Source organism: Monodelphis domestica, chromosome 7 (genome assembly GCF_027887165.1).
Source record: "Monodelphis domestica isolate mMonDom1 chromosome 7, mMonDom1.pri, whole genome shotgun sequence".
Classification (NCBI taxonomy): domain Eukaryota; kingdom Metazoa; phylum Chordata; class Mammalia; order Didelphimorphia; family Didelphidae; genus Monodelphis; species Monodelphis domestica.
In genome coordinates, this window is record NC_077233.1 from 136,260,619 (window position 1) to 136,280,426 (window position 19,808).

Consider the following 19,808-nt stretch of genomic DNA (forward strand, 5'->3'; position numbering starts at 1 on the left):
GGCCACAGGTTATTCTCAGGGGTAACATCCTTATTTTGGTTACCCTAAATCCTTCTCTTCTTGAGTCAGCATGACTGAATTCTGGAGTGGGAGAATTTCAGGATCAGTGCCCTAGTTCTGGGAAGAATAATCACAGACACATAAAATGCTAGACACTATAAGGAACCTTAGGGATCATGTAGTTTAATTTTCCCAACTTACATATGAGGAAATTGAGGTTCAGTGTGAGGAGGTGCCTTACCCAAAATCACAAATTTAATATCAAAACTGGTAGTAGAACCTTTGTTTCCTGATTTACAATTTGGTGCTCTTTCTATTAAGTTACACTCTTGCCAAGATTCAGGATTCAGAACATTCAGGATTCAGACAGAGAGGAGAGGATAACTTTAGAAGACTATCAGGGAAGTCCCTTGGACTTGTGGTGGAAATTAGAGGCTGTTGTAGGTAACTTCAGTTGTGGACTAAAAAATCCCAATATGAGGTGATAATTTATCGAATGCTACATGGTTTACGAAGAATTACAATACAGTAATTCATTCAAGACTTATCACAACTTTCTGAGATATTACAATGGGAAGTATTATTTTCATTCTTCAGATGAGAAAAATAAAATTTAGGTTTAGGTGACTTGCTCATGGTCACACAGATAAGTAAATGTTAGAGATGGGATTTGAATCCCTATTATTTTACTCTGTCCTTCTCAATGATGATTAAATTAATAAAACCTGTCAGAATGAGGAGGAGTATAGTAAAGAGGCGAGCTGGGGAGCCAGATTCTTGGAGAGGACCCCCAGAAGACACCTTGTCTACACCAACTCTAAAAATTCATGTTTGAGAAATACTTCCTTGAGAAATACTTCCATCTCTGTGTTCTGGGGGAAAAGGTGGGCCTTGCTAGGTCCTTATATCTCTTTATTGTTCTTGTGGTGGTTGTTGTTAAAAACCCTTACCTTCTGTGTTGGAATCAGTACTGTGTATTGGTTCCAAGGCAGAAAAGCAATGACTAGACAATAGGGGTTAAGTGACTTGCCCAGGGTCACCCAGCTAGGAAGTGTCTGAGTTCAAATTTGAACCCAGGGCAATCCATTTCTAGACCTGGCTCTCAGTCCACTGGGCCACCTAGCTGCCCCTATATTTCCTCTTCATAAAGTGTCCTTTATATTATCTCATTTGAGCCCAACCATAACCCTTTGAGATTAAGGTAGATATTGTTCTTTGCCACCACAAAGAGAGATGCTATAAATATTTTAGAACATATAGGTTCTTTTCCTTTTTCCTTGATCATCTTAGGAAAAAAAACACCTAATAGTGGTATTGCTGGTTCAAAGGGTATACACAGTTTAATAATTCTTTGGGCATAATTCCAGATTGCTCATTTTGTAGGTGAGCAAACAGTTTCAGAGACTAAAACTGTTTAAGACACAAGTATCCTTTGGTACGATGCCAAACAAAATTACAGCACTTTGAGATTCACATATACAAATTTAGGCGCACATGTAGGCTCTAAATTAGAGACACACAACAGCAGCACACTTCCACAAACTGACTTAAGCAACATCTTTTTATTCAATCACTTTAGTAGTTCCTGAGGGAACAAGAACTTTTCCAAGGAGAGGGCCTGCTGTGTCTGGATGGTTAGCAGCTGCTGCATTCACTGGGGTAAACATCCCAGTGAAGGCCAATAGCATTGATGAGGGAACCAGAGCGGCCGCTGATGAATCGAAGAACGGTGTTGGGATACAGTGGGGCAGCATTGAAGCTGGTGCCTGTATCTTTGCCAAAAGGCAGGTATCGGCCCTTGTCTGTCACAAAGACCAACTTCCGAAGGTAGTATTTATATTTGCCAGATACTTGGATGATTGACTCTCCGGGGTACAGAAAAATCTCCTCCAGGTCACCCTGGGAACCCCCAACATAGTTGCTCCATTCTTTGCCATATCGAACCTGAAGTCTAGGGAGGAAGGAGGGAGAAGGAAGGAAAAATGGAGACAGATATTAAGCGTCTTACTAGCAAGAAACACAGAATAATGTAATAGATAAGAAAACTCCCTCCCTCTCTTTCAAAACTAGATATCATAGGGAATAGTGACAGTGTAGGTGGTATAGCAAAAGAGATTTCTAGAGATTCATAGGAGGTAAACATAGAAACCAGTAACAAATATCTACCCATAAATATTCAAAATATCAGTAATAAGCAAAGTGAACTAGTGATCCTAAGTGAGAAGTTTGACTCCTAAATATGCATGAGACTTGGTAGGATAAGATTCATGATTGGAATATATCCATGGGAGGATATGCCTTATTCAAAAGCAACAGGATAGGTAAATGAAGGGATGATAGAGAAGTAAGTGAGGAAATCAAGAACAAGAAAATGACTAATAGTGAGGGCCAGCCCTGTTCAGAATTCTCACCCCACAATGTAGTATCTGTTGACTCGGATTCGAATGGCAGTGATGGGGCCATCTAGCTGGTTGCCCGAGTGAGAGAAGCGCTCTCCTCCCCCTCCTCCATACTCTCCATTGTAGGAGGATGCCCGTGGCTGGACTAGAGATAAAATAATTGGTAAGGATGAGGGTAAAGAAGGCTGCAGTCCTACCAAGACTCAGTCATCATCTTCTGGAGTCTTCCCATGGACCTGCATCCTTTTCAGACCCAACCTTGAATTTCCACTCCATATGCCTCTTAAATCCCAGGTGCCCTCTCTGGACCTAGGGACCCCTATATCTATAGGTCACTTACCGGACTCAGCTGACACACAAAGTAAGGCGAGGAGAGCCAATGCCAACATCCTGGAAGCCAAGAGAAGGAAGGAAGGAAGGAAGGAAATGAAATGGGTTCACCCTATCTGTTCCTGAATCAACCCCAGTCATTTTATTTGCCTAACTCAGTCCCAGACTTTCTATCCACCTACCTCAGACCCTGACATCCTTATACCCTGATCTAGACCAAGGCATCTTGATCACTTAACTCAGATCCTGGCAGTTTGCCTTCCTAATTCTGTCATCCTCAAATCCCTAACTTGTAGCCCTAACAAATCTACAGGGATTACCCATTCTCCTAATTTAGGACTGGGTATCCTATACCCCCTTACCTGGCAGGTCCTGGTATAGTGTGACCTTAAGGAAAAGCCAAGTCCTTTTATCTCAGACACAGACCTTCCCCTGTTTCTTATCATGTGAATTTCACCTCCTGTACAAATACTATAAAGCCATTAGGGTCAGGTGTGGTATAGACAGCTGGATATCTCACGCTGGGCTCCTCCCTCTTGGGTCTCTCCCAGGGCTATAGCTAACAGACTGGGATGCCTGAACCAGGGTCCCAGATGGAAAGGAGCCAAGACGGTGGGGTGGACAAGTCTTAGGCAGCAGAGGGAGGCCCAAGGAGAAATAGAAGTGGCAGCCTTAATGATATAACCCTGAATATACTAGGAAAGGTCACTCTTGTCTAAAATGATCTCCCTTATCCTTCTTCTCATATAACCTGAAATTCTACCATTAGTGATTTCTTCCTTTACATTAACCACTTTTTTCTTTAGGCCTTTAAAAGGTAAATTACCCACAGGCACAGAAGATATTCAGGGTCTCTCTCTTAAAAGAGAATGAGTTGATCAGGGACCCATGACAGCAAGAGGTCAAGGGTAGCTGGGGAGAGGACTGACAAAAGAGAAAAGAGGAGAGAAAGGGGGAGGTGTACTCAGGACCAATTAATTTACTTCCCTTCCATTTTGCTTACTAGCTTTGGGGACAGATACAGTCTAACCAAAGAGAGAATGTAGCCTCGATCCCCACAGAGAGAATGCTTTACCCAGAACTTGACCTGATAAAATCAATTCAGATTTTTATTATCCTGTAAAGGCACAATCTCCCTGTGAGATAGCTAGTATAAGTACTAACCCCTTTTTGCAGATAAAGAAATAGAGGCTCAGAAAATTGGATTTACTTGCTCAAGATCCTACAACTTATCAGCTTTAGAGATAGGAGTTGATTCCAGGTCACCTAATTCCAAATCTATTTCTCTTTTCACTATACCTCTGGCTTATGGGTTATTGTAGGTAGGCTCAAGGATGATTCAGACCTCCAGGACAACAGAAATCAATTTCCCTTCGACCCATTATTCTGGGGGCCAAAGCAAGATCTTTTCTCCCTTTCTTCAGACTGACATCTTCCATTAACCCACCAAGAACTAAAATCCCTTGGGATTCAGCCACCATTCCTCAGTCCTTACAACCTCAGAGGAAATGAGGAAAAGTCACCTGGGTTAATATTGCCAGAGCTGGAGCCACTATCATGGAGCAAGCCTGGAGGGAGCTTGAGAGGAATTAATGGAAATGGAAAGAAACTAGAATTATCAATCAACAAACATCTATAAAGTGTTAACTATTTCTTAAATGTGATTTTTTAAAAAAACTCCATTTCATTAGGGATTAGTAGAAGGGGCTAGAAAGACAACCTCACATTTTATCCCTTTTTGCTGCTGTTCCTCAACAAGCTACCCCTTCTCTACCTCACCCCTAGTTCCCTACACCCCTTGCCTAGGCTGGCCATGCTGACCATCTGGAGCCTATGCCCCAGATGGACCCCAAGGTCCATCCTGCCTATTTTTGTAAATATTCATCCATATCACCTAGATTGGCAAATTTATTGCCATATAATTGGGCAAAATATTTTTTTAATAATTGCCTTACTTTCCTCTTCATTGGAGGTGAGTTCTCCCTTTTCATCTATGATACTGTTAATTTGATTTTCTTCTTTCCTTTTTTAAATTTGATTGACCACTACTTTGTCTATTTTGTTTTTTCAAAATACGAGCTTCTAGTCTTACTTATTAGTTCAATAGTTCTATCACTTTTGATTTTATTAATTTCTCCCTTAAATTTTAGGATCTCTAATTTGGTTTTCTTCTGGGGATTTTTTATTTGTTCGCTTTCAAGTTTTTTGATTTGCATGTACAAATCACTTACCTCTGCCCTCCCTAATTTGTTACTATATAAACTCAAGGATATAAGTTTCCCCCTGAGTAGTGCTTTGGCTGCATCCCATAGGATTTGAAAGGATGTCTCATCTTTGTCATTTTCTTCAATGAAATTATTGTTTCTATGATTTGTTCTCTAACTAACCAACTTTGGAGAATCATATTGTTTAATTTCCAATTAATTTTTTGATTTGGCTCTCAATGTACCCTTACTGATCATTATTTTTATTGCCTTATGATCTGACAAGGTTGCATTTATTATTTCTGCTTTTCTGCATTTGTATGCCATGTTTTTATGACCTAGTATATGGTCAATCTTTGTGAATGTACCATGTGCTGCTGAAAAGAAGGTGTATTCCTTTTTGTCCCTATTTATTTTTCTCCATATATCTATTAACTCTAATTTTTCTAAGATTTCATTCACCTCTTTTACCTCTTTCTTATTTATTTTTTTATTTGATTGATCTAAATTTGATAGTGGTAGGTTCAGGTCTCCCACTAGCATAGTTTTACTATCTATTTCCTCCTTCAATTCTACTAGTTTTTCCATTAGAAATTTGGGTGCTATACTATTTGGTGCATACATGTTGTTTGTCTATACTCTCTTTAGTCAGGATGTTTTTACCTTCCCTATCCCTTTTGATCAGGTCTATTTTGACTTTGGCTTTGTCAGATACCATGATTGCAGCTCTTGCCTTCTTTCTATCAGTTGAGGCCCAATAGGTCTTGCTCTAACCTTTAATTCTGACCTTGTGAGTATCTACTCCCCTCATGTGTGTTTCTTGAAGACAACATATGGTAGGGTTTTGGATTCTAATCCACTCTCCTATTCATCTATGTTTTATGGGTGAGTTCATCCCATTCACATTCAGAGTTATGATTGTCACTTGTGAATTCCCTAGCATTTTGATATCCTCTCCTAGTTCTGTCCTTTCTTCTTTTTCTATATCCTTTTAAACCAATGGTTTACTTTTAACCAATCCCCCTAATCCCCTCCATTGATATTCTTCCCTTTCTGGTCCCTCCCTTTTTGTTCCCTTTTTTTTTTTAGGGTCTGTTAAGTTCCCTACTCCCTTTCCTTCCCTCCCTTTTTGAACTCCCTCTCCTCTCCCCCACTTAGTTTCCCCTTCTCTCTTACCCTGTAGGATAAGATAGAATTAAAGATCTCAATGGATCTAGATGCTCTTCCTTCTCAGAGTTGATTTCTCTGAGAGTAAGGTTTAAGTATTCTCTATTAGCACTCTCTTTCTCTCCTTCTTATAAGAATATTTTCCCCTCCCCTTCCCATGTGTATCTTTGTGTGAAAGAGATTATTCTATTTATTTTGTTTCTTCACGTATCTCTTGGTATCCCTCTTCAATTCTCCCCCCCCCCTTTTTCTTTTCCTTTCATATCATCTTTTAGCCCTTAATGCCCCAATCTTTTCCTATGATTGATTCTTATAATTACTATTATAATAAATATTGTTTTTGAGAGTTACAAATAACATTTTCCATTTATTAATATATATAATTTTATCTAATTGTATCACTTAAAGAAGAGAGTTTGAATTTAAAAAATAACATTTTTCTCCTTTTCCCTCTTTTTCTTATTTACCTTTTCATATTTCTCTTGATCTTTGTGTTTGGATATCAAACTTGCCACTTAGTTCTGGTCTTTTCTTTACAAATACTTGGAAAGCTTCTATTTTGTTGAATGCCCATATTTTCCCCTGGAAATATATAGTCAGTTTTTATGGATAGATGATTCTTGGTTGAAGACCCAGTTCTCTTGCCTTTCTGAATATCATGTTCCAGGCTTTGCGGTCCTTTAGTGTGGAAACTTCCAGGTCTTGTGTGATCCTCATGGGTGCTCCTTGGTGCATCTTGGTGCACTCATGGGTGCTCTTTTTGGCTTCTTGTAGAATTTTCTCCTTAGCTTGAAAGCTCTGGAATTTGGCAATTACATTCCTGGGAGTTGTCTTTTGGGGGATTAAGTATAGAGGGTGTTCTATGAACTTTTTCCAATGTCTATTTTTTCCTCTTGTTCAAGAACATCAGGGCAGTTTTCTTGGATGATTTCTTGTATTATGATGTCAAGATTTCTGTTTATTTCTGACTTTTCAGGTAGACCAATGATTTTCAATTTGTCTCTTTGTGATCTGTTTTCCTGATCTGTCACCTTGTCAGTGAGATAGTTTATGTTTTCTTCTATTTTGTCAGTCTTTTGACTTTGCTTTATTAATTTTTGCTGTTTTGCAAGATCATTGGCTTCCAGTTGCTCAATTCTGGTCCTTAAGGCCTGTTTTTTTTGCTTTAACCTTTTGCTTTTCTGCTATAATTTTTTGATTTTCAGCTATAATTTTTGACTCTCTTTTTGAACCATTTCCCACTTCTCTTGCCAGAAGGCTTCCATCTTTTTGATAAGCTCTGATTTAAATTCTTCCAGAGCTTGTGGACAATTTCCATTTTTTTTAGAAGGTTTTGTTTTTGTTTTAATTTCCTTCTGTATATCCTCTGTAGTCTGGTTTTTTCCTCCGTAAACATTTTTGAGGGTCATTCTCTTTTTTTTTTTTGCTTTTTTTGGAAGGAGTTTGGGGCTCCTGTGCACAATTAGCCATCGCTGTGGAAGATTTACCTTCCATTTTTAGTCAAATAACTGAGAGAGCTGGGCAGGTTCTCTGTGTATGGAGTTAAGGAGCAAGGATTTTGCCTGAGTCAAGCTCTCGAATCTCCGCAGCTGAGCTACCTTCCCGGGGGTGCCCACAGTCTGAGCTCCCCCCATCCGACAGGTGGTCTTCATCAGCTCCTAGGGCACTAGAGGTGCCCTTTGCTCACTCCAGAGGTGCCCCTTGCTCACTCGCTGATTCTGGCTTGTAGTATTTGTTCTATTTGTTCTTTACCTTGGAAGTACTGACTTTTGGGTATGACATTTTTGGAAGTTTTCATTTTAGTATTTCTTTCAGGAGGTGATTGATGAATTTCTTTCCATTTTTTTCCTATTTTTTCTTTAGTCCTACTAGAGTTTACAACAAACAAAAAAATAAGGTAGGCAGGATTTTCTAAGTCATGGTTTTCAGATAGTCTATTGATTCTGTTATGGGATTTTAGGAAGGGAAAACACATAAGGATTAACATAAATATTTTGAGTTTATTTGAGATTGGGGAGAGAGTTTTGGGGAAGGAGAGTGAAGGAGAGGGTGGTCTTATCTTTAAACCCTTAATTTTAACTCCTAAGTTAATAATTCTATTTAATTACACTAATATCCTAAAGACAAATCAGACAGGGAAGCTGGACCTTACAATAGAGTCTCCAGGAGCCAAAACAGGAATCCAAGTTGAAATGTCCATAGATGAAAACTCCTCCAAGCTGAAGGCAATTCCTCAATCCCTGACCAGCAAATGATTGAAGAATAAATCCTCACCACAGCCAAAGGATCTTCACAGGCTAATGTCTTGGGAATTGATCTTCTGACAGATTCAGCCACACTCCTCTCTCCTTTCCTCTTCAGCTCCAGAGAGAAAGTTTTTCTCTCAACTGAATCCCAAAGATTACAACACTCCTAGGCTCATAAGATTCCAGTTATGTGCTCCTGCCAATCATTTTGCAGTCTTTATCTTCCCTTGATACAATTCTAAGATTATGTTTTCTTGATCTATTTTCTAGGTCATTTGACTTTAATAGAATATAGCTTACATTTTCTTCTGCTTCCCCCCTCTTCAGCCAATCTTTTGATTTTGCTTTAATATTTTGTATGTGAGAGAGACATTGTTTTCTGTCTGTCCCATTCTAATTTGCAGGGAGTTAAATTCTTGAGTAACATAGACCATCTATTCTAAGCTATTAATTCTCCTTGCCATCTTTCCTTCCTAGCTGTTTCAGTCTCCTGGTGGCTAGACTTGGGTTTTGATCTTGGCTTTTTCTTGCTTAGTGCAGAACTCACATTGGGCTCTGTCCCTTACTATGAGCCTGACAGATTCACCCTGATACTGATGTGGCTATTAGCTATTATCTGAGACCCTACTTACTTTGCTTTCCTGATGCTATCCTTTTCCCTGCTGTGGTGAGTTTTCAGGATATTCTTCAGGTCTCTATCACTTATTATAACTCTGGTGGATTGCTAGGGACTCAAAGCTGCCTGGACACTGGTCTGATCCAGTTTCCTATTATGCTTTGGTTGGGACTGAATGACACTGAAGGCTGACTAAGGATGGGGATAGGGATAGAAGTCCAAGAATTTTTAGGCTGACTACCCTCTGGTGGCCAATGGGGTTCCTACAGCCTTTTGAGAGGTCATATTACCTATATACCAGATATATGGGTAACAGGGGTGGTGGTTCAAGGAAAATGCCACTTATGGATGCCAGATATTGCACTTCTCATTGTATAATTAAATATAGCTTTAGCACAGACTTTTCTCTAGGCTGAAGCAAGGCAGAATCCAAGCTGATTTGAACTGTTTACACTGTTATGCCTCTGCTTCAGGGTTCCAAGTCTCTCATAGTGTATACACAAAGGGCCATATGTACACATATTACATCTGGAGAGAGGCTATAAATTTATTTTTGATTCTTGTTTCCACCTTGCCCATATCCCCAGACTGCTTAGCTTCTCTCTCTCCCTCCCTCTCTCCCACCCTCCCTCATTCTCTCTCTTTCTTTCCCCCACTGCCTTCTTTATTTTGGCTACAGGTCCTTGAGAAAACAAGGCCTTTTTTGTTGTGGTTGGTGTCCTAGCTTTAGCCTCACAGATTGAAGTTAAGACTATTCTTCCAGCAGGTCCAAGAAAATCTGAATATCTGCTCCTCTCTCTTCCTTGGTGATTCTCTTAGGAACCAACCTTCATAAGTCACTTTTTCCTCAAGGTTTCTCTTTCCCCCTTGATTAACTAGATCAGCAGTTTTGTGGATCCATGTTATTATATGGTTGAAGAAAAACTATGAATATTTCAAACTTGCTTTTATGGCACAATTCAGCCAGAAATAATTTAATTTAATGCTAATTGAATATAAAGACCATTTCTGGCTTGAGAGAGGTCCAAACTGGCCCAGTTCCCCCATGTCCTACAACATAATTTTCTACCCCAAAATGATTAGAGTTAACATTCATGAGATTCTTGAACAAAGAAAAGATCATTTGTTAAAATAAAATTTGGAGGTTAACATTTCAAAAGAATATTGACTATTCAGTTCCTTCCTGGCTCCCTTCCCTCAGTGTTCTCCCAGAGTAATCAAAGTGACTCTTCCCTCTCTATCTCACTAGAATTCTTGCTCACTAGAAAAGGGCAGGCCAATAGAACCCAATCACTTCAGGAGTAGGGAAATCCAGTGCTCTTTAAATTTTTTTTTTTTACCAATTACATCTAATATTGAATTTCCATACAAGTTTCCCTGTTATATGATCGAACTTATATCTCTCCCTCCCTTCTCTTCCCCCTCCTGGTGCTGGCAGGCAATTTGATCCGGGTTATCATGTATTATCATGAAAGATCTAGTCCTGGCTCTCGATCCACTGAGCCACCCAGCTGCCCCTGATAAAAGCCAGTGATCTTAACAAGATCAGAAGTATTTTGGATTCTAAGTTTTGAGAGAGAATTTTTTTCTTCCCCTAAACTTATAACCATTTCCCTAAGAAAGTCCTTTTGTCCTGAAATTAACTCTTCTTCAAACAAGAAAGTCTGGAAAGTTGTTTTTTAGCACAGTATTAAGAAAAATTATTTCTGAATATTTTCAATTTTGCTTTTAAAAGTGTTTGGTTTGGAGAGGAGAGGAGAGGAGAGGCTCCCTTCAGGGCTGAGTTTTGTTTGGGATTTTCACCAACATTACAGTGGAGGTAAGGGAATGGAAAAAAGGGAAAGGGAAGTAGCTCCCTCAGGAGCTAGTAGAGGAGAAGATGGCAACTTATAGGGGTCTTAGAGAAGGTCCCAGGACTAACCCCTGATATTCCCTCGTGCTGAGAGGGGAGGAAAAAAGGTAACAGCTCAAAATCTCTTTAAGGATAGCTCACAGATTTTCCCTTTTTATGCCAAAAAAGAGTTCCATCTCTAATGTTCTTTACTTTTATTTTTAAATTTATTTTATTGTCTAGAGTAAAAGTGATAGAGAAAAAATTGTTAATGCAGATTAACCTTGTGTGTCAGGCATTTATTTCAACCTTTTCCTGAAGCTGTTTAAAAAATGTATATATATATATATTTTACCAATTACATATAATAAATTTCCACACAAGTTTTCCTGAGTTACATGATTGAACTTCTCTCCCTCTTTCCCTTCCCTTCCCCCTCTCTCGGTGCTGGCAGTTGATTCAATCTGGGTTTTACATGTATTATCATGAAGACCATATCTCTAATATTCTTTAGAGATATTAAAATTTTTTTTTCAACTCCTCAGGGATTCCCAGGCAGTAACTAGCTAAATGGATATGGGGCTCACCACTTAACATGAGAAATTTGTTATTTATAAGAACTAGAAAATGACAAAAAAAATTACCTCATTTGGGTAGAATGGAGCATTATTACAATTCTGGAAAAAGGGATATTTGTTCTCTGCAGATTCAAGATATAAGTGAAATTGCTCAAGTAAGAGTAAAAAGATCCTAAGGAATTTTCAATGTCTCCAGCTAGTTTGAACAAGACTGAAGGGAATAGGCTTGGGCTTGCTTTTCCCTGGAGAACAATAGTACTTTTTCTTTAAGGAGTTATATAGCTTTTTCTCTTTCCCTTTCCTACATATACAAATGCTGACCTGGATAGCAAAGTGTTGTAAGAGAAAACTTTCATTAGGATTCTAATATTGAAGAAAATAGGGGGCTGCTGGGTAGCTCAGTGGATTGAGAGCCAAGCCTAGAGATGGGAGGTCCTAGGTTCAAATCTGATCTTAGATACTTCCCAGCTGTGTGACCCTGGGCAAGTCACTTGACCCCCATTGCCTAGCCCTTACCCCCCTTCTGCCTTGGAACCAGATGGAAGGTAAGGGTTTAAAAGTAATAATAGAGGAAGACTAGTTTTTGAAGTTGCAAAACTCCAGAATAGCAAGAATATCCCGTTACACATTATTAACAGGGGTATAGAACTACAGAGACCAGACATTATTGACAACATGGTGGCATTATAAAGTTTTACTGGCTCATTTAGTCCTTTTATTGATATGCATAGGAAATGCTGGCATTTGACATTTTAACAAATACAAACATCTGGAAACAGAATAAATATCTGTCACAAATATATGTAGTGTGTGTGTGTGTGTGTGTGTGTGTGTGTGTATGTGTGTGTGTGTGTGTGTGTAGAGGCAGGGTTGTAGCAGAGAGAACACTGGACTGGAAGCCACTCAGACCTGGGTTCATTTCCCACTTCTGGCATCATTGGACCACTGAGAACTACAGGCAAATTTCTAAGCCTCTCAGTTGCCGAAAAGTTGGTTCCCTAAATTGGAAGAGTGATCATAGATCCAGCCCTTATCCTTATAGATACTATCATGATTGATCGAAAATTTTAAAAGCATTATTTAATATGCAGTAGTTTTTTATTAATATATACTTTCTCAGGCTGTAGATATTAATAATACAACTACTTGTCTGTGGCATGAAGGTAAATTTTTATTTAATTAAATTTTAATTTTTTCTTAGTTTTTTCTTGAAATTTTACCAGTGCTTAGAGACATATTAGGCAGCATTGGGGAAAACAATGAAAAATGAAAGACAAGATCACTGAAATAACACTTTTTTGACATGAAAATTGAGTCATTCTGAAGAAGTTGGGAATCATTTGTCAGGTTTAGCAGCTGATGATGAAGAGTCAACCAGGGTTTTTTTTTCCCCCTTTCCATTTTAAAATAAATACTGTTTATTGATTGTTTGAAGGCCAAAGAGTGGTAAGGGCTAGGCAATGGGGGTCAAGTGACTTGCCCAGGATCACAGAGCTAGGAAGTGTCTGAGGTCAAATTTGAACCTAGGACTTGGCCATCTCTAGACCTGGCTTTCTATCCATTGAACCACCTTGCTGCCCCCTGGGCATGGATTTTCTAAAGTAACACTAAAGAGAAGAGGGGGAGAGAAGGTCAGAGCTGGCCTGGTGCAATGTGTCCTGCCAGGGTGGGTATGGGAGGAGTTGGAGGATCTGAGAGTTCTCCTTTTCTCCTGCTGAGGTTGGATTTTGGATATTGATACTGACTCAGATTCCTCATTTTCAGTGATCCCTGCCTTGCAGACTTAATGCAACTGATACTCTTGCAGACCCTGGCAGATCTCACCTCCTATACAGTGGGGATGTTCTGGGGTGGTTTAAGCAGTGACTCCTGGGCTATGAAGATGCCCATGTCCCCCCAGTGATGGGCAAGACGAATTTCTACTTGCTCTATTTTCCCTAGATTAAAGTTGCTCTGAGACTGTAGGATCCTGGATCAGAAGACCCTGCCTGGACTCTCAGCAATTCAGCCATTTGAGTGCCAGAGTTGGAGTGAGATAAGAACCTTGACCTTGGGAGGTGATTATGTCTTCTATGGTTTACATTACCTGTGCCTACTGTTTTAAAAAAATATTACATTTTTCTATCTAATCTAAGTAAAATATTTGCTTTACTATAATATATCTAAATATTTTAATGTCTGTATATGACAAGTAAGTTTCCAGTGAGGTGGGGATTTAGTCTAATATACCATATCCTGAATCTGGGCTCTGAGTAGAATTTTAGGGAGTAACAGGTAAAAAGGAACCTTGCCCACAGATCCCTAAAGAATTGCTTACATTTGTGTGAAAGCTTTGTCCAGTATCAATTTTGATTTTGGGTTGGTTTTTTTTTTTTGCAAGACTATTTGATCATTGGATTAGACTGAGGTTGCAAAGATTTAATATCTATAGTACCAATATCAATATTGCTATCTCTATATATCTGTCTATTTCCCTTCCCTGGGTAGTAATTGATTGTTCAAAGTTGTTTGTTCTTTTCCCTCACTGAAACCCTTCTTTATTTATTATTCCTCTTATAACTCTTTGTAAAGAATTATTTTGACTGAAAAGCGAGGGGATGCCCATCAATTGGGGAATGGCTGAACAAATTGTGGGATATGTTGGTGATGGAATACTATTGTGCAAAAAGGAATAATAAAGTGGAGGAATTCCATGGAGACTGGAACAACCTCCAGGAAGTGATGCAGAGCGAGAGGAGCAGAACCAGGACAACATTGTACACAGAGACTAATACACTGTGGTATAATCGAACTTAATGGACTTCTCCATAAATGGTGGTGTAATGTCCCTGAACAATTTGCAGGGATTTAGGAGAAAAAAAACACTATCCATAAGCAAAGGATAAACTATGGGAGTGTAAACACCGAGGAAAAGCAACTGCCTGAATACAGCGGTTGAGGGGACATGACAGAGGAGAGACTCTAAACAAAACTCTAATGCAAATATTGACAACATAGAAATGGGTTCAAATCAAGAACACATGTGACACCCAGTGGAATCACGCGTCGGCTATGGGGGGGGAGGAAAAGAAAATGATCTTTTGTCTTTAATGAATAATGCTTGGAAATGATCAAATAAAATATTATTAAAATGAAAAAAAAAAGAATTATTTTGGTGCATTGTGATACTTGGTGTGTACAGTTGCTAATTGGTGTATATCATGTTACTGCACTGTTGTGGCAGAATAACTATGGTTATTATTGTAGTACATTCTGATTGAGTTTGGACTAAAAGAGAATTATGGCTGCGCTTGTGGTCACAGAATTATCAAATTTCAGAGCTGGAAGGGACTCCACTAGATATTTGGTACAACCTCACTCTACCTTGAATGAATCTCCATTATAACTTTCCCCTTCCAATGAGCAGAAACACCTACTGAAGTGGCCCATTGCTCTTTTGGATAATGTTAATTGTTAGGAAGTTTTTCCTCTTCCACTTCCACTCCATTTCTTCTGGATCTACCCTCTGTGGCCAAATAAAACAAGTCTATCCTAGCCTACCCTCCAAATGACAGCCTTGTAAATCCTGAAACCCATCAGTCATATCCCTTGAGTCTTTTCCTCTTCAGGTTAAACATTGCCTTCCAGCCCCTTTGACTGATAACTGTGTGACAGACCTAGAACCCTTTGCTCTCCTCTTTGATCTGCTTCTGATATTCTCTAATTTTATCAAGAACTGAATATAAAATTTGAATTGCAGCCTGACCAGGGCAGAACACAGATGAATTCTTACCATCTTGTTTCTGGAAGCTGTGCCTTTCAATGTGGTATAAGATAGCATCAGCCTTTTTGGCTTTCATCTCACACTTGTTTGCGGTCCATTAAAACCTATGGATTTTTTTCAGATGAGCTGCAGTTCAACTGTGCTTTCCTCATTTTGTGTTTTTGAAGTTCATTTTTTGAACTCAAGTTTAAGGCATTTATTCCTACAAATTTCAACCTTTTAATTTGGTTCAAAGTCCTAGCTTTGCCAAGATTGATTTTGTGTGTGTATGTGTGTGTGTGTGTGTGTGTGTGTGTGTGTGTGTGTGTGTGTGTGTCTCCTGATCATCATCCAGGGTATTATATAGTTATCCTTCCTAGCAGGTGTCATCTGAAGATTTAATAAGCATATTGTAAGGGTTAAATTAAGGAGTTCGACAAAGTGAGGAGAACAGTTTAACAGAAACTTTGTTTAATCTAAGAAAGAAGTACAGATAGAAAGACAGAAATGAGGAAAGAGATTATTAATCTTATACCCTATAAATATATCTAAAATTCCTAATAACTACCTAAAATTTCCTAAAACTATCTTTGTCTTCTCAGGACAGGTTCTTCTGCCTGGTACACCAGGCCTACTCTACTCTACTCTATCTATAAATGATTCACTAACTCCCTAACACCCTAACTCCCTAAAATAATAGACCGCCACCACTCACTCACTCTTCCAATCAGTTTTCTATAGCAGCCCAACTGTCAGCAGCCAATTGCCAGTAGCCCCTTGCCTCAGAGACAGACCTCCTGCTCTCTAGAGATCCCAGAGGCCAAAGACCCCCAATTGTCAGTGGCTGCTTCCTTATCTTTTCACTGACAAACTGTCTCCCCAAACTTCTTGTCAGAGGGCCAGCTACTTCCTTCTCCTCAGGTCCTGGTCTCTTAGGTAACAAAATCTTCAGTTCTGGCTTACTGACTCACTGAACCTGTCAGTTCTGATACACTTAGAAATCCTGCTCTCTAACCTCCTAAGGAGACAGAGGGAGAGATTAAGAAATCCCTTTAACAATATCATCATTTATGTCAGTAAGCTATTAAGAATCCCAGGTCCAGGGGACAGCTGGGTGGCTCAGTGGATTGAGAGTCAGGCCCAGAGACAGGAGGTCCTGGGTTCAAATTTGGTATCAGATACTACCTACCTGTGTGACTCTGGGCAAGTCACTTAACTCCCATTATCTAGCCCTTACCATTCTTCTGCCTTAGAATCAATAAGATGGAAGGTAAGGGTTTAAAAAAAAAAGAATCCCAGGTCCAAGCACTTTGGGCATTCCACTGGCAAATGCCTACAAATTGAATCTTTGAGTTGTAAAAATGGAGACTTGAATCCAGGACTTCAATCCCCAGAAGTCCTTGCTCCACTTCCCCAGAATGCTTTGTAATATCATTGAATTCTCACTTGGGCCGAGATCGAGATGGGGTATTTAACCTGATTGGAAAGGCTTCTGGGGCTCTCTTTTCTTTTCCTACTTCTGCTTTGGAGAAGACACAGCTCTCCACCTAGCAGGCAAGATGTGAGTGGTTGTGAATAGGCTCTTTGGGCCTAGACATGTGCCTCTCTTACTTGTATTTTCTTTATATTTTAATCTTCAATAAACTTCTAAAAATATAATAGTCCTTGCAGAGAGAAACTAATTTCTACCCTGCCTCAGTTTCCCTAATTTTTAATCTTAACAGAGTTTCATCAACCAATCCTGAATCCACCTAATTTTATCATCACACATCTTGTGTCTCCCTGTGTCCTCCGGGGTGGGTGGGTGGAGGCAACTAGGCTCAGTGGATAGAGAGCCAAGCCTTGTGACAGAAGGTCCTGAGTTAAAATATGGTTTAAGACTCTGGCCAAGTCACTTAACCCAAATCCCAAGTCCTTACTGCTCTTTTGCTTTGGAACCAGTTCTTAGTCTTGATTCTAAGACAGAAGGAAAGTGTTAAAAAAAATTATTATTAAATGCTTTGTTAAAATCTAGGTAAGATATCTTTATAAATTTGACTGATTTTGACAGTGAAACTATAAAAAAAGAAAATAAAAGTTCATCTGGAATGACCCGTTCTTTAAGAAGCCATTCTTTGCGGCAATTTGTAGTTGCTGTTTCCTTTTCTATTTTGTTTATTGATCTACTTTTTAATAATATGTCATAAAATTTTCTCAAGAATTAAAAGTACAAATTCCCTAACCTATAGTTATTCCATAGACTGCTTTCTTTACCTTTTTGACTATTGGGATATTTCTCCTTTTGCAGTATTATACTATCTCCTTTGTTCTGTATGAACTATTAAAAAACAAAGAAGCAAACCCTTACCTTCTGCTGGGTCCAGCTCTGGGTTCCTGGGTCACCTCCTGGGGCAAAGAGGATGGATCTGGGATTTACAGGAGAGTCAATACTGTCTAAGGACCACACAGACAAGTCTCTTGGAGCAGTGACAAAGTTTAATGGGAAAATTATGTAAGCTAGGGGATTAGGCAAGCCTTTTGCAAGGACAATGATTAATAATGATTTACAAAATAGATAATGGAAATGAACTATTTCAGTGACTCACAATAGGACTTTCTATAGGTAATAGAAATGTCAATGGGCGACTTCCTAGTTAGGTTTCTCATGGAATTCTTACGCCAGTAATTTCTGACAGGATATCTGGTATCTTGGCTACGCATCTGGCTCTAGCTAACTGATGGCTCTGATTTTATTGGGGCCTACTCTCACTACTGAGGGCTGTAACCTTCTTAGCATCTGCTCAAAGACAAAAGAGTGGCAAGGGCCAAGCAATTGGGGTTAAATGACTTGCCCAGGGTCACACAGCTAGGAAGTTTCTGAGACTAGATTTAAACCAAGGTCCTCCCAACTCCAGGTCTTGCTCTCTATCCACTATGCTATCTAATTGCCCCTTCCTATGATCTTTTTAAAATTAAAAAATTCTTACCTTCTGTCTTAGAATTGATACAATAAGGGCTAGGCAGTTGTGATTAAGTGACTTGCTCAGGGTCACATAGCTAGGGAGTTTCTGAGGCTAGATTTGAAGCTAGGACCTCTAGTCCTCTAGTTCTGGCTCTCAATCAACCGAGCCACCTAGCTGCCCTGCCATATTTATCTTCATATCCATAATATCTAGCACAATGTCTGATATGTAGTCTAATGTTTACCATATTGTTATGTTTTATAGAAGCCTTACAAACAAGCTTCCCCTTTAAATGTTTTTTTATAAAACCTGTTATAGAATTGATACTGTGAATGTGAAATTTTATACCCCTTATGATTGTGATATATTTTATATTTTCCATAACTCTATAATAATACTCTATAGCTATTTTGTACTGCTATTGCCCCCCTCCACCTCTCCTTGCTAGCTGGCTAAGCTGTTCATCCTCATCTGCTCTGATATGATACTGGGCCAAAGACTTCAGTTTAATCTACAGGTTTCTGCCTCATAACTATTCAAAACCACTTATCTTTATGCTGACTTCTGCTGAATCATCATGGCACGTAGTACATTCATGCTAAAGGCAGAGGTTATGTCAGTGGCATGACTGGCCATTGAAGGGACAAAAGATACAGGACCAAGATGCACTGGACAATTTACTTGAGTTGGATAGCACTTTGTTACATCACCTCTGTATGACTGGCTATATAAGGGGTCCTCTCTCAAGACTTGAGGCCTTCGGTTGCTAACTGGAATAACCACTCTGTTTTGTTTTTTATTTTTGGCTCCTCGGCTAATACATTTCCAACATAATACTAAAAAACCAAGGCAGAAGAGAGGCAAAGGCTAGGCAGCAGGGGTTAAGAGATTTGCCTAGGGTCACGTAACTAGGAAGCATCTGAATTCAAATTTGAACCCAGGATCTCCCATCTCCTTGGCTGACTCTCTATCCACTGAGCTACCTAGCTGCCCCCTCCCCATGATTTAAATTTTTTAAAATTTATATTGTCATTTTTTTATCATTTTCATTTTTGAATATATATGTTCTCCCTCCCCTATTCAATGAGCTATTCTTTTTTTTTTTTAACAAAGAATAAAAAAGAAACAGAAAAAATATAGTACACGAAAACTAAACAACACATTAGCTGAGACTGCCAGCATGTGCAGTGTTCCATGTGTATAGTCTTCCACCTCTGCAAGTAAGGGAGAGAAGTGAATTTTCTCATTTCTTCTCTGTCTCAGAGCTTGATTGTTACAGTAACATAGCTTTCATTTTAATTTTGTTGTTTCTCTTTTCACTTACATTGTTCTCGTCAACATGTGTTTCATTTTTCAGATGCTGCTTACTTCACATTGCCTCAGTTCATCTTTCTGAATTCTCTATATTCTTTGCTTCTTGCAGCACAGTCATTTTCTATAACATTCATGTACTGCATTTGTTTAGCAATTTACAAATTGATGGAAGTCCATTTTGTATCCAATTCTTTGCTACCACAAAAAGTAATACCAAGAATATTCTGGTATATCTGGGACATTTTCTCTCACTATCCCCAGTGCCTGGTTCATATCTCTCTCTTTATTTTTACTTCCTGGCTTCTTTGATTTCCTTCAAGTTCCAGGGAAAATCCCACCTTAAAGAAACCTTTGCTGATTCCCCTTAATTCTAGGGTTTTCCTTCTGTTGATTCTATCCAGTTCATTCTGTATACAGCTTGTTTGTACAAAGTTGTTTG

The 19,808-nt window shown here is 39.0% G+C and overlaps 1 protein-coding gene across 2 annotated transcripts; it reads right to left on the reverse strand.

The window, feature by feature from the left end:
- Nucleotides 1–1,547: 1,547 nt before the first annotated feature.
- On the reverse strand, nt 1,548–17,541 carry ZG16 (zymogen granule protein 16). 2 transcript variants are annotated; one of them, XM_056805563.1, is made up of 4 exons: nt 17,461–17,541; nt 2,740–2,789; nt 2,412–2,544; nt 1,548–1,951 (listed from the first exon to the last, which is right to left on the reverse strand). In XM_056805563.1, the coding sequence occupies exons 2-4, from the start codon at nt 2,786–2,788 to the stop codon at nt 1,636–1,638; spliced, it is 498 nt and encodes a 165-aa protein (XP_056661541.1). In that variant the 5' UTR covers nt 2,789; nt 17,461–17,541; the 3' UTR covers nt 1,548–1,635. The 2 variants fall into 2 exon arrangements, with proteins under 2 accessions (XP_056661541.1, XP_001363799.1); XM_001363762.3 differs by lacking the exon at nt 17,461–17,541 and having other exon boundaries at nt 2,740–2,815.
- Nucleotides 17,542–19,808: the final 2,267 nt, after the last annotated feature.